The sequence below is a fragment of the Vulpes lagopus genome, chromosome 3 (assembly GCF_018345385.1).
Source record: "Vulpes lagopus strain Blue_001 chromosome 3, ASM1834538v1, whole genome shotgun sequence".
In the NCBI taxonomy this organism is placed as follows: Eukaryota; Metazoa; Chordata; class Mammalia; order Carnivora; family Canidae; genus Vulpes; species Vulpes lagopus.
In genome coordinates this window covers 130,715,045-130,729,998 of record NC_054826.1, presented here as the reverse complement: position 1 = coordinate 130,729,998, position 14,954 = coordinate 130,715,045, and the positions used below count along the sequence as shown (strand labels likewise).

At 57.7% G+C, this 14,954-nt stretch overlaps 1 protein-coding gene across 1 annotated transcript in view; it reads left to right on the top strand.

The window, feature by feature from the left end:
* The window catches only part of SLC6A17 (solute carrier family 6 member 17), a 49,888-nt gene extending 36,214 nt beyond the window's left edge, over positions 1-13,674 (top strand). The window contains exons 7-12 of the mRNA XM_041750231.1: positions 4,218-4,459; positions 4,740-4,932; positions 6,696-6,888; positions 7,373-7,532; positions 9,174-9,336; positions 9,813-13,674. Of these exons, the coding sequence (XP_041606165.1) occupies positions 4,218-4,459; positions 4,740-4,932; positions 6,696-6,888; positions 7,373-7,532; positions 9,174-9,336; positions 9,813-10,181 (1,320 nt within the window). The 3' untranslated portion in view covers positions 10,182-13,674. The remainder of the gene's footprint in view (positions 1-4,217; positions 4,460-4,739; positions 4,933-6,695; positions 6,889-7,372; positions 7,533-9,173; positions 9,337-9,812) is intronic.
* Positions 13,675-14,954: the final 1,280 nt, after the last annotated feature.

Here is a 14,954-nt window from a genome sequence, read left to right as displayed (position 1 = left end):
ATTTGTGCTGGGCTTTGAGAAATAAATAGGAGTATCGCCAGAATGTGAGTAGGAGGAAGGGAATTCCAGGCAGAGGGAACAGCCTGGGCAAAGGACAGAGGTGTGAGACCGCAGCGCTTTTGAAGAGCAAGTTCACTGCATTTGGAAATGGGAACAAAGACTGGAAAAAGATTTGCCTTCAGACAGTCGGGGAACCATCGAGGATTTTTCCACATGCAAGGGAGACCACCAGGGCTGTGTCCATCTCAATCTACCGTTTCTTACAAAATCTTGTGCTGCTTCTTGCTTGGAACTCACCAGACCAGCCACTGGGTCTAGATTTCTACCCCGAGGGAAGTGCCTGGGTTCCCCCTCCTTGGTAGAACTGACATTTGTGAGCATCAGTGAATGCTTGCATGCCTTCCAGGTACAAGGAATCCCTCTGCCCATTTTCCAGAATTTTCTGGGAGGATCATTTAAGAACCCACCCAGGAGACAGGCGATGTTTCCCAGTGGGACAGGGCTTTGCTCTTCTTTTAAAAATAGTCTTCAAATTTCTGTATAGGCCTCTGTTTCCTTACGATGCCAAAATCCAAATAGCCCTGAAAAACAAAAGTTGTTTTTACTTTCTCCTGGAACTCATTTGGTGGCAAAATGACCTGAACAGATGTGAGGCTATTTATAGTCTTTATTGATTTACTTGGTGTGAATATTCATATGCTGCTGCAGAAATACTAATGTGTTTGATTATGGGGTGCCGCCCCAGACCCCGCTGGGGGTGTTATGTAATTATGTGGCATATGCACCATATTACCTTTCTAAAACAGAGTTAGGAATAAGAGCCGGAATTCCAAAACCATCTGGCCTCAGGGCTTTTAGGTAAGGAAATGTGGGCCTGTGCTACTTTGGTAAAGATGCCATTTGGATCACAGTGGACCCTCAACAGTGTGGGCTAATCCTACTCCATCTCTCTGGCGTCTCATTCTCCATGCTTCACTGGGGCGGTTTTAACCTGCTTCCACATGTCTGCACGCTCTGACCTCACCCCTAACAGATGATTTGGCCTCCTTCTTTAGAGGGTGAACAAGAGCCACCCAGACCCAAACTCCTTCACAGACACAAAATATCGAAACCCGCCTGCACCTGCCCCATCCCGTTCTCTTGTCCTGGTCCCCCAGTGAGCAGCTCCAGCGTCTCCTATGGAAGACAGCTCCCCGGCCCTCTAGACCCTCTGCCCTCCATCTGCTTTTACCTGTTATCAAGTCACTGCATTAAAGACAAAAACTGAGGGGCACCTGGGAGGCTCAGTTGGCTAAGCGTCTGCCTTCGGCTCAGGTCATGATGGGAGTGGGGGCGGATCCTGGGATGGAGCCCCACATCAGGCTCCCTGCTCTGCGGGAAGCCTGCTTCTCCCTCTCCCTCTGTGTGCACTCTCTCATTCTCTCTCTCAAATAAATAAATAAATAAATCTTTTTAAAAAATAAAGACAAAGACAAGATAACGAAAGCGACACCTCGTTGATTTCATGATCTTCCCTGGACCTGCCACCCCTCTCCTCCCGTGCCAAGGTGAGCTTCTCCAAGGAGTTGATTATCCACTTCTTTACCTTCGTTTCTTCCCTTCTGCTTCTCAGCTCTCCTGGCTCCTACCTGACTCTGGCCCCATCGCCTCCACAGCAGCTCCGACCCAGCCCACCCAGGACCTGCTCACCTTAGCCGGTTCTCCTGGTAGCACAGGCCCCCCTCCTCCCCATCCGGATCCAGCTCCCTCCTGCTCCCCTCCACCCCACCCCACCCGGTCTGAGCTCTCGCACCTCCTCTCCCTCCCTTGTGAGGCTCTTTGCTGCACTGAATTTGGAGATGTTGCCTGGGCCTCTGGCTTGCTTCTTCTCACGACTCCACACTTAGGGCTTCAGTTCTTTCCGGCACACCTGCTCCTCTGGAGTTACATCTCCGGCTCAGCCTCTTCTCTGGACTCCAGACCCATTTGCCTGCCTGCCCACTTGACATCTCCTCTTAGATGCTGTAAAAGCACCTGAAACTCAGCACTTCTGCAGCCAATGCCTTGATCTGCCCCGTTCCAACCCTATCAAGACCTGCCCGTTTTCCTCGGACCCCATCAACACCCTGCCGCGTTCACCAGCTAGAAGCATAACTGTCCCCTTGGCATCTGACTCCCCAGCATTCCCTGTCTCCAGTCCCAGGCTAGGGTCGGCTGGGTTGCTTCCCTCCTCCTCCGCTTCCCTTAGCGGTTTCCTGGATTAAGTGCTTTCTTAGGATCCCTACAGGACCTTTGATCTGACTCCTCCACCTCCCGGTCTCGCCTGGACCTCTCCTGCCTTGTCCTGGCTGCTTCAAGCTACCTGGGTCCTTCCCTTAACTTCCACATGCCCTCTGTCCTGCCTCGCCTCGGGGGGCCTCTGCACATGTTCCCTCTGCCAGAATGCTCTTCCCTCCCTTCTTAGCCTTGCTTTCGGGTCTCTCAGATGTCAGTTCAAGGATCCCTTCCCTGGGCTCCTGGCTGGCTCAAGTCCCCCTGTTACAGGCTCTCCAAGCATGGGGTACCTGGCCTGCACAGCCCCTGTCCAGGCCACAGCTTTCAACTCAGCACCTCTTTGTGGGGTCATTTGACAGTGGCCTTGTCTCCAGTTAGAATGTCAACTCCACGGGAGCTGGGACCTTGCCTGCTCTCGCTCTCTGTGGCTCCCCATCAGCTGGCACTGGGCCTGGCTCACAGCAGGTGACCACGTTTGATGGATGAGCGGCTGCATGTCACAGTCACAGGGAGGCCACGGCATGTTACCACCGAGGGTGCAGAGAGCTGGAGGGCATGAGGAGGGTGTCACCTTCTTGTGGGTGTCAGGGGCTATTAGCTCCTTAATGTCTGGATTCTGGCCTTTCTTGGCAGACCAAAGATGACTTTATATTGTGCAGGGTGTAGGGGACCTTAATCTCCCCTAGAGCCCACTTGCCGGCCAAGGCTCCATTTGCGTACTGACCCTGCAGGCCCTGCTACCATTGTGCTCCTTGCCCGCCTCAGCCTGAGGTGCCTCCCCCGGCCATCCAGTCTTGCCAACACCTTCTCGGCTAGAGCAGTGACTGCAGGTGCCACATATGCCCAGGGAGCTGCTGAGGCAGCGGGCCGGTGGGCCTCTGTCCCGGGCGAGCGCTGGGTCGGTGCACACACGGGGGGACTGAGCCACAGGCCCGCAGCGATGGTGGCAGGGCCGGACCAGGTGGGCTTGTGCCTGTAGCGCATCCTTGTCTCCTGGTCTGTCACTTGGGTCAGCCTCCACAGCAGAGGTGGGGGGCAGGGGGGACAGTCTGAGTAGAAGAGGCTCCAGGAGATGCTGCTAGAGGGCGTCATGGGCCCCCTCAGACCACCTGTGCTTGAGTGATTCCTCTGCCCCAACAACCAGCTCCATCGCTCTGAGCAAGGAATTTCTACCTTGCGGGTCTCAGTTCACTCTTTCAAAATGTGAGTAATAACTCCTGCCCCTCACCAAGAAAACCCGTCCCCGCTAGGTCAGAGGCACTTCGGCAGGGTTCCTTGGCTACTTGCTTGCCAGCCGTTACCGGTGGCTGCCACACTCGATCCTCACCATCGCCATGGGGTGGACACTGTTGTTATTCCCGTTTTTCAGATGAGAAAACTGAGGCCCTTCTGTGATCTGGAGTACGTACATGTGTATGAATGAACGTTGGTCCTTTTTTTTTTTTCTAGGGAAAGAGTGATCAGGTGGGCAGGAGGGTGGTGTCTGTTCTCAGGGCTTCGAGTGTAGAAGGTATCGGTGAAATACTGGTGTTCTTAGTTCTCTGGTACTGTTGTGCAGGCTGTACACTGCACAACTCTAGGAGGGACCATTCAAGTGAATGGCACTCCCTGGAGTTGTGTGTGCAGCACGCATCGTACCTAATGGCCCTGAAGATATTCCTCAGTAGGATAGCTCCATGGTAAGCAAAGGTGGCAGTTAAAGTCGGCTGAGAAGTACTGAGTAAGCACATAGTGTTTCTTTGATCTTACCTAAACCTCACAAGCATCCTCTGAAGCCGATGCTCCTGTTTCCTGTGGCCTGTGTGTGGGGAAACTGCAGCTCAGAGGGGTTGGGGGACGCCCATGTTCATGCAGCCCAGTCTCCCACTCCGCCGTGTGGCCTCTGAGCTGGGGGGGGGTGGGGCTGAGGAAAGGGGTGTGGCGGGAAACCATCATTGTGTGTCTCTGGTCCCCCACGCCCACAGCTGGACAAGATGCTGGACCCCCAGGTGTGGCGGGAGGCAGCCACCCAGGTCTTCTTTGCCCTGGGGCTGGGCTTCGGGGGCGTCATCGCCTTCTCCAGCTACAACAAGCAAGACAACAACTGCCACTTTGATGCTGCGCTGGTGTCCTTCATTAACTTCTTCACCTCGGTGCTGGCCACCCTCGTGGTGTTTGCTGTGCTGGGCTTCAAGGCCAACATCATGAACGAGAAGTGTGTGGTCGAGTAGGTGGCATGTCCTGTCCTGTCCTTTCTCCTGTCCACCAGTCCTAGGCGGGGCGGGAGGGCCACGGAGCCAGAGTCCCCGTCTCCCCTCCCCGGGCTGACGGTGGAGGTCAGAGGAGCTCTCTGTGTCCCCAGCCGCATGTCCCAGGCTCCGGTTCAGAGCTGTCTCCGTCATGGCCCGTGGGGGCGGGGAGGGTCCTGCCTGGGTGTCTGGCAGGTGCCTCCGGGTACTGTGCCCACCCCTGCCTTTTTACCTGGACCCCTCCACTTTGCGCTGCAGGAATGCCGAGAAAATCCTGGGGTACCTCCACACCAATGTCCTGAGCCGGGACCTCATCCCTCCCCACGTCAACTTCTCGCACCTGACTGCCAAGGACTACACGGACATGTACAGAGTCATCAAGGCCGTGAAGGAGGACCGTTTCTCAGCCCTGGGCCTTGACCCCTGCCTTCTGGAGGACGAGCTGGACAAGGTGTGGGACAGGCTGCCCTTCCCCGGGCTGAGCAGCAAGGCAGATGTGGGAGTGTGGGCCCCAGAGCCAGGCCGTGGACGGCTGGGGCCTGCACGCTGGCCTCAGAAGGCTGCCAGGGACTCACTGGCTGGCTCAGGAGCAAGGACCTACTATGTGTCCGGGGAGGGACTGAGGAAAGGTATCGGCCAAAGCCCGGCCCTCGACGGGGATGGGGCAGACACGCATCACAGAAATCACAGGAGTTGCACAGAGTGACTTGCAGAGTCATTGAATGGGATTCCTGTGTGTGGCTCACAGAAAATGAGCATTTGTGGTAAAGTCTGTCCCCTGCTGTCAATCCCCTTAGGCCCCGGGGACAGTGCTATGAAGCAGTGTTAGTATCGTCCCGTTTTACAGCTATGCAGCCTAGGAATTGGGAGTGTTCTCACGGTCTCACGGCTGTGGGGGGAGCCAGGGTTCAAATGTCCAAGCTCCGGGGCAGCCCTTGATGCTTCTCTTCCTCCCTGGCCCCCCGCTGTCCCCACAGCAGCTCCCACTGCCACAGTGACCCTTAGCCCCTGGGGTAGAGCCGCAGCTTCCTCATTAGTGCTCGGGCCCAACTTTGGACACCTTGCTTCTATTCCCATCTGCACAGCTGGACATTTTCAAATTAGAGGTGACAGGAGAGAGGACCATGGGGTCTTGGGACCCAACTGGTTGCCAAGGCTTCTGGACAGAGGCAGTTCCCTTCAGCCCAGGCCAACCCTGCCCTTCTTCATGAAGCTAGGGAAGGTGACGCTTCCCCTGTCCTGATGCCGGGGCTCCACATTCAGTCAGCGGCAAACTACTGGTCCCACCCCAATGCCGACGGAGCCGGGTCTTGTCCCCTTTGCCCTTCCCATGTGATCAAGAGCAAAGGCTCCAGGCTGGGGACCCCTGCCCTGTATCTGCCCCAGGTGACCAGCAGTATAAAGGACCCCTCCTTCCATGAGACCCTGCCCCATTCTCATGGGCATGGCCTAGTCCTCTAAATATAACTAGGACTATGACAGGCTTTTTTTTTTTCTTATACAGTAGGACCTCGATAACGTCCAAATGGCAAGAACTACACACTCACACAGCGGGGAGGTGCTCCCTCAGAGTCACTGGTCCTTACAGGAAACGTAAAAGTGTGTGGTCACTTGCCCCAGGAGCAGGGGCCCAAGCATTAATGCAGTGGCTCTCTCCCTCGACTGCCCATCAGAGTCACCTGGGGACTTAATAAAACCCAGCTACCCAGCTCTACCCCCAAACAAAGCAAATCCCTCTCCAGGGTGAGACCCAGACATTGGTGTTTTAAAGGCTGCAGTGTGGTTCCATCAGGCAGCCGAGGCTGAGCCCATTACATTCAAGTCTGGAGTTCAGGGCTGGGAGCTCCCACAGCGGTGGCTGGAGCAATCAGGGAAGACTGCCTAGAGGAGCAAGGTCTCAAGCTGGGTGTATTTCTAAATGTGAGCATCTTCATCTGAATCACCTGGGGTCCCTGTACCACGTGTAGCTTCCAGGTCCCGCGGGTGAACTTCAAATTGCTGTCTTCCTCCTTGGGGTAGGGGAGATTCCGATGCTCACTCAAGTTTGAGACCCACTGACTGGCCAAAGGCAGGAGGATTTAGGTGAGGGCACCAGTTCCTGTGAAAGAGGGAAGAGCTGTTCTCAGAGCTCCAGGGCCAGAGATGAGGGGGCAGGGGGCTCCCGGGAGCCATGTGGGCATCACTGAGTGCTTGTCTTCCACCCCCCCACCCCAGTCCGTGCAGGGCACAGGGCTGGCTTTCATCGCCTTCACCGAGGCCATGACGCACTTCCCTGCGTCCCCCTTCTGGTCTGTCATGTTCTTCCTCATGCTCATCAACCTGGGTCTGGGCAGCATGATTGGGACCATGGCTGGCATCACCACACCCATCATCGACACCTTCAAGGTGCCCAAGGAGATGTTCACAGGTAAGGCCTCCTGGCCGCCCCCGCTCCCCCGCTGGCCTTGCCGGGCTGCCCTCGAGGACCACAGTCAGGACGTGCCTCTGACCTAAGACTCCACACTTGGCCCCTGCTGCCCGCACTGGGATGCAGTCGGAGCCCGGCTCACCCCCCAGAGAAGAGCACTCGAGAGCCGGGAGAAGGCTGTCTGGGAATCTGTGCTAAACCCGAGCTGGGGGCAGCCTGTCTCAGGTCATTTGCCAAATCCTCTTGGGCAGGGGTGCCCTCCCTCCGTGCTGGCCTGTACCCTGCTCCATCTCTGTCACTCTGGCCCTGGGCTGCTCCCGTCCTAGAAGCGTGGGAGCTTAGAACCCCAGTGTCTGGATCCCACTCCCTTAAAGGCCTTCGGGGGGGAGGGGTGGGAAGGGAGGGGCCTGGGTGCCCCCCAAGACCCCCGGGCCCCGCCCACCCTACACCTTTGCCCCCACACCGGCCTCCCGGCTCTCTGTAGTGGGCTGCTGTGTCTTTGCATTCTTCGTGGGGCTGTTGTTCGTCCAGCGCTCCGGGAACTACTTTGTCACCATGTTTGATGACTACTCGGCCACCCTGCCGCTCACCGTCATCGTCATCCTTGAGAACATTGCCGTGGCCTGGATCTATGGAACTAAGAAGTAAGGGGGACAAGGGGGAAGGGGTGGGGAGAGGAGGAGGGGTGTGCCCTCTCAGGACCCCCTGGGGAGTGCCGGGTTCCCAGGGCCGCTTCTGAGTGGAACAGGAGACCACAGGGTCAGAATGTCACAGCTGAAAATGCCCTTAGAGATCATTTGGGGAAACTGAGACTCAGAGAGAGGGCGTGACTACCCAAGGCCCCTTGGCTGGTGAGAGGCAGAGCCAGGCTGAGCACACCAGTGTCCTGGGTGCAGGTCCTGGCATTACCCTAAACTGCCTTAAGTTACCATAGCCCCTTACCTGAGAACCAACTCTTCAGAGTTCTTTTAAATTTGTTAAACACTTACTGGGGACATAGGAGGCCCCTGCCCTCAGAGGGCTCTTGAACTTCGGCAGCCGAGAGAGTTTTCCCGTGATCTAAGTAGGGGTGTGCGCCGAGCTGTGGTTTGGGGCTGAAGTGTGGGGTCAGGTGGGGTAAGGGAAGTCAGCCATGAGGAAGGATTGGGTGTCTTGGCCTGAGCCTAGGGCAGAGCCACACTCGCTGTCTGCCCCGGGCCTCGTTCTTCATTTAGTAAGTCTGTGTGCCTGGGAAGCCCCAGGGCCCGGCCCCTCCTACTCTCTGCAAAGCCAGGGCTCCCCTGATGTCTGCACCGGGTCTTAGAATCAGGGTCTCTCACGGTCCTGCTACGGCCATCGTCTTCCTCCAAGAACGTCGGCGGGGATGCGGTGGTAAGACGGGAGCAGCCCTGTGAGCCCGGGGTGGAAGATGCTGTGAGATGAGCCTCTGACTCTTCCACAGTCTCGTGAAGCCCCTGTATGCCTTCTCAGAATGTTGTTTTTAAGTGGATAAGAGAAAAATATATAGGATCCTATAGGAAATGAATTAAGTTGAAAAATAACAAAAATACAGTTTGAAATCTGAAATGGTAATGTATGTGTAGTTTATTTTTACTGCATTAAGTCAGAAAATCTAGCTAGGGTAATCATAATGGTAATTGTGAAATAGTGATAAATGTAAATGATGTTTGTAGGTAGTTTCAAGTGTAACCTGACAGGAAGATACTGTCATTTAACCAACTGGTGACAGTCTCAGGTCCCGCTAATAATGCTGTGGTTGCTTGCATGTACAAAAGAAAGAAATGCAAGATTTCAGTTAGGTGTTATTCAAGTAGAGATTATTCTTTTATAGTGACATTCACATACAGCCTACAGTTACCATCATCCCACCCCCAGACCCCCAGGTTAGAAACCCCCAAGTGGGGGCCTCTGGATGCTGGGGAAGTGCATTGCACCTCGTTTCCAGCAGGGGGCAGTCTAGAGCCAGACCAGCGGGAGTGGGCCTGGGAGCGGGGTGGCTGCAGGGTTCCCCCAGTGCCTGCCCACCTGCTGGGCACGTCCTGGGAGGCCAACATATCCCTGGGTGGGGTGTGACCTGAAGTATTCAGAGGCTAGCAGGCACCACCAGAGCCTGCCCAGACCCCAACCGGGGCTACCCAATAATAAACTGGGAGCCCTGAATGTGAGGAATGGAAGAGGCTGGGAGGGAGGGACTGGTCCCTGAGGGCTTCCTGGAGGAGGCGGTTGTGGGGGAATGCGAGGGCTCCGCAGGGATGCCAATTCCGGGCCCTCTGTGCCCCTGGCAGGTTCATGCAGGAGCTGACGGAGATGCTGGGCTTCCGGCCCTATCGCTTCTATTTCTACATGTGGAAGTTCGTGTCTCCACTGTGTATGGCTGTGCTCACCACGGCCAGCATCATCCAGCTGGGGGTCACGCCCCCGGGGTACAGCGCCTGGATCAAGGAGGAGGTGAGGGGGCACCTGAAACCCCAGGGTTGCTTCCACCCAAAAGGCAATAGACGTAAACCCTTATAGGGTAGCTGCCGTGTGCCGTCCCCGCCAGGGTGTCCCCGGCTGCGCCAGGGCCGCCGTCTTTACCACGGCCCATAGCACAGAGAGGTGGCTTTATCCCCATAGCACACGTGGGGAGACCGAGGCTCAGAGAGGTCGACACTCTGGTCCAGTCTTTCTAACCCATGTTCTCTCTCCACGTCTGTGGGCTGAATCACCCATCCACTTTACAGCTGTAGAAACTGAGGCCCGGGGGAGCTCAGGCCTTCCCTGAAGGCGACCGGCTAACGCAGGTAGCCACCCGAGGGCCTCCGTGTCAGCTGGTGCCCAGCCTGGACGGCAGGTGGGGGTGGTGGCGGGAAGAGCAGGCCCGGCGGTCCCGGGAGGGCGAGCTGTCGGGCGGCGGTGGCAGCCCTCACCCCGTGCCCCACTAGGCTGCCGAGCGCTACCTGTACTTCCCCACCTGGGCCATGGCCCTGCTCATCACCCTCATCGTCGTGGCTGCCCTGCCCATCCCCGTGGTGTTCCTCCTGCGGCACTGCCACCTGCTCTCCGACGGCTCCAACACCCTGTCCGTGTCCTACAAGAAGGGCCGCATGATGAAGGACATCTCCAACCTGGAGGAGAACGACGAGACCCGCTTCATCCTCAGCAAGGTGCCCAGCGAGGCGCCCTCCCCCATGCCCACCCACCGCTCCTACCTGGGGCCCGGCAGCACATCCCCCCTGGAGACCGGCGGCAACCCCAACGGACGCTATGGGAGCAGCTACCTCCTGGCGGGGACCCCAGAGTCGGAGCTGTGACAGCCCGCCCCCGCCCGCCCGCCCGCCCTGGACCCGCCCTCGCCCCGCCCCTTCTGCCCAGGGGTTGGGGGCTGCCCTCCTCGCCCACCCTGCTCCCAGCCCGCTTCCCCTACACCTGAGCAGGGGCTCGGAGACACCGTCCCTAGCCCAGGCTCCCACCCTGTCTAACCTCCGGATCCTCTCACCGAGTTGCAGGCCACTAACGGGAAGAGCCCTGATTCCCAGCACGGGGAGACAGCGAGTGGCCACTGTAGGGGCGCACCCCCCACCCTCTCTCCCTGTAACCTGGCACCTGTGGTTCCGAGGCCCTGGGCAACCTCTGTGCTGCCCGGTGGTGGTGAGAGGCACCGGGTGGGGCAGGATGCAGTGTGGGGCGTCCCAGAGGGCGCTGATTTAAGGTTGGGGACGCGACCATTGTGCAGGGACGCAGGGCCCAGACTTGGCATGGAATCTGGTAGAAGGCCCCAGGTTGTTTGGTGAGGCAGCTGGAGCTCTCTGGCTTTAGCTCAAGCCTTGGCAGCAGGAGGGCGGTGGGGATGGGGGCCTCTCAGCCTGGGACTCTGGGTGCACTGTCCCCTGTCCTTGACCCACCTGGGGCAGGGTGTGTCCTGCATCCTGCCTGGGAGGGCGGTGATCGCCTGGGGCCCTTCCCCATCTCCAGGAGGGCTTGGCCTGCCCTCTCCGTCCCCACCCTGGAGGCCACAGTAGTGGCCTGGGCCTCCTTCCTGGAGGGGGTGGGGGTGCAGTACACAGGTTTCCAGAGCACCCTTGAGGGTTCACAGCACAATTCAGATGGTTTGGAGCACAATTGTGAAGCACACTCCCTCTCTCACCTGGGGCCCAACTTTCTTGCTAGTGGCAGCTTCTCTCCTGGAATGGAGAGTCCCTGGAGTTCAGGGGCTTGTACCCAGGAAACCTCGCCCCTGGGGAAAGATGGATAATTTCACTGCCCCGTTGGGCTGCCACTCACTCTCCTTGTGCAAGCACAGTCAGCATGGCGTGCACATCGTGTGCAAATACCTCGGGAGCTTTCCCCAAGATGCCCAGCCCCGTGGAGGGGAGGCCGTGGGCAGTGCTGTGGACGCAGGACCCTGCCGAGAGGAAGGGCCGGGTCTCTGTCCTGGGGCCCAGCGCCCCCAGCCTCCCACCCACCCTGACCTGAGGCCTCCCCTGGAAGCGGGCTGCTGTCAGAGTACAGGCCGGGAGGATCCGAACCTGGCTGGACACAGTGCCTGCAAAGGGATGGATGGACTGGTGGCAGGATGATTGCATGGGTGCACGGGTGCGGATGAATGGAAGGCGGGCAGGCAGGCGGGACCCCAGGACTCCATCTCTGAGGGCTGCCGTGGGGAGAGCAGCGGCAGGTCACAGCGCTAGGTCTGGGCATCTTCAACGGAAGGCCGTGCGTTCCTCTTGTGTTCTCAGCAAGGGGAGGGACAGACTAGGTCCAGAGTTCCCTCCCTCATCCCTCAGCCTCTCAGTTCCCCCCTCTTGCCTGAAGGGGGTCCATCCTCCCACCCTGCCATTTCCTTTACTCACCCCTCCCCCATCTGCTCCCATTTCCAGCCCTCTGGCCACACCTGTCCTTTCTGAGCATGATGCGGGGGAGGAGACCCATGTCTCCCTAGATACATGAGCCTTGGGGCACCACATCCCACCTTAGCCACCCTCACCTCACACCTCCTACCTGGCCCCCATGCCTAATCCCAGCAGATTTAGCAAGAGGAGAAGCAAGGCCCCAGGAGAGACACTCTACTATATATACTCTCTACATATTCTATTTCTATTGTATATTCAATCTGTACATGTGGGTGTAAATGCTGTTAACTGACAAACCCAATATTATACTGTGGCTGGTGGACTATTTTCATCCTCAGTGCTGTACAGATCTATTTTCATTGTATATTTGATATATTTTTAATTTTGTAGCGTGTGGCTGGGCCAGGCCCCAACCTGCCAGCCTGCAGTAGGGTGGCTGAGCTGGGCTGTCTGCTGGTTCCTAGAGGCTGGGTAGTCCTTTTAGCCTTTCGCCGTAGGCCAGGCCCTGTCCCGGCTGTGTCTCTACTGCGTTAGACACGGGGCCTGGAGCTTGGTGTATGCGTGTGTGCGCGTGTATGTGTGTGGCGTGTGCACATCCGTGGGCGTGGGTGTGTGTAGGGTGATTTGTGATTCCCAGTGTTCCCCGCCTTCCTGAAGACCACACCGCCCTCCCCCGGCCTCCTTCTCCTCCTGGCTGTGAGGCAAGGCCTGGGGCAGGGTGCTGTGGGGAAAGGCAGGTGTTTCTTGCCGGTGACTCACTGCCTGCACACCACTGGGCTTGCGGGGAAACAGGGAAGGAGGGGCTTTACGGGGGATGGGGGGAAGCCCCTAAATTTATTTTCTAGCCAACCTCTCGCTGTTCCCACTGGACTCACAAGCCCTTCATCCTGAGGAAAAGCGCTGGGTTTCTTAAGATGGTGAGACCCCAGGAGAGCATCTTACAGCATCTCCATCCCCTTTGTCCTTGAGACGGTTCCTTTCCCCTGCGCTGCTGACACACACTCCTGTCCTCACGCCTCAGGGGAGCCGGGAGTGGGGGGGAGGACTGGGGCCAAGGACGGGGGCATCTGACCAGGTACCATCCAGCCCCAGATCCCCCGGAGAAGCGGGGGTGGCCGGAGAGGGGCGAGCCCCCACATCCTTATATGGGCTCCCCATCCCTTACTGGATTTGGTGCTGTCCACGCAGTGCCCACAGGGGACGGTGGACTCGGGGTGGGGCGTGTCCGAATGAGTCCCCTGGTCCCTGCTCCTGCCTGTCCTCCAGGCCCTGTCAACCAGCTTCTTGCTCAGATGCCCTTTGTCCACTGAGCCAACATGAAGCCCGAGATCCAGCTGGGGATGGATGGGGAGGGCACACTGGTTGATTGACACCAGCGCGGTTGGCTTTGCCCTCCAGCAGGACATCCGAGGGGACATCCAGCTCCTAGTGCCAGGAGAAGCCCTCATGGGTCTCTGGCCATAGGCTGCGGCTGGGGCTGGAAGCTGTGTTGCGCTGGGCCCCAAGCAGGCCTGCAGTATTATGGGCGGGGGGGCCCCCTTCTGGCCCTCCTCACAGTGGCACCCCCAGAGTACTCCCGTGGTGGAAAAGAGCGGAGACCACAGGTTGGAACGCACCTGACTCTCTGAGCATCCACGAGGCCTTGAAACTAGGGGCCTACTGCCCCCCCTCACCGGAAGCCTAATGACTGGGGTTGGGAGAAGGAGGGCCCAGGGTCTGTCCTCACCCCCAAGTGCTGCTTTGTACAGTCCCAAGCACACATGGCAGGCATCGCTTTTGGTTCTGGTGCAAGTTCAGAACAATTCAAGTCCATGTGCCCTGTGACGGACCAGAGCCCTGGGTCCAGACCACGCAGCCCAGGGGAGGGGATGAGGCATCATCACCCCCCAGATCCCCTCCTTTCCTCTCCTCCACCCCCCTCATGGTGTGCAATAAAGTGTCTGTTCTTACCAAACTTCTCTTGCCTTTCTGACCTGCTCCAGGCTCAGGAAGAGGGGATGGGGAAGCCAGAGATCTGAGCAGAGGCTCTGGGTGGGGAGGGGTGTGGGGACAAGCATGGACAGGATGGGGTAGAGAGGACTGCGGTGGGGTTGTGGGTGCTGGCTGGCTGAGGAGTTCCGGGAGGATGAGGAGGGATGCAGTAAGAAAAAATTCGTATTTTCCTAAGAACTGTGCTGGGTGAACTGAACAACACACACACCTGTAGCAGGCCTTACTGGGGTCCAAGTACCCCCCACACAAAATCTCACGTGAGCAGCCTAGGAGGCAGGTGCTCTGTGCTCAGGTTTTCCTGGGTGGGGGGAGAATGAGGCTCCGTCTCACATGAGGACAGTGTTCAGTGTCACTTCCGTGGCCTTGCAGGGAGATCCTGCCTTAGTGCCAAGAGCAGCCTGTACCTGTCCCTCTGCAAGGGTGGGGCTAGGGGCTTCAGGGGCCACGGGGAGCCAGCCACGCTCTAAGTTCTGATACTTTGCAGACCCCTGTGGCAGGGCAAGGGCCCTGGAGCGCACCCCCGACCGTCTGCAGTGCTGCTGCTGCCTGACCTGCACAGCCCAGATCCCCCAAGCAAACCCTCCATTTCTTCCATGGCCTTAGAAGAAAAAGGTGTCATTCCAGAAATAGCCACCAGATGGCAGGAAAACCTCTGTGCCCAAATCTTCCCGCCCTTACCAGCCTCTCCGACTCCGTGCTCCTACCTTTGTGGGTTAGTCTGATGATTGAACAGACATTTCTTAAGCATCCACGGTGACAGGTCCTGTGCCAGCGATGGATACACAAAGCTAAGTAAACCCCTGTTGTCCTGAGTTTTCCGAAGGGAACCCCACCCCTCACCATCCCTAGACTCCAAATCCCCCCCACCCCCACCTCTCAGTGGAGAAAGTCCCTGTGCTGGGAATGTCCCTCCTTGTAAATTCATTCAGTGCTTTGTTTGATGGAAGGTAGTGTTTTTGGTTGAAATGTCAACCCCCACCCCCACCCCGCCAGATGGCACACATAGACCCACTAAGAAGTGGTGGGTTTGAAAGAGCTATGGCGGGTGGCTCAGCAGTTTGGTGCCTGCCTTTGTCCCGGGCCCGATCCTGGGGTCCTGAGATTGAGTCCCGCGTCGGGCTCCTGGCATGGAGCCTGCTTCTCTCTCTGCCTCTCTCTCTCTCTCTCTCTCTCTCTATCTATCTCTCTCTCATGAATAAATAAAATCTTTAAAGAAAAATGAGCTATGGAGTCAGACTTCCC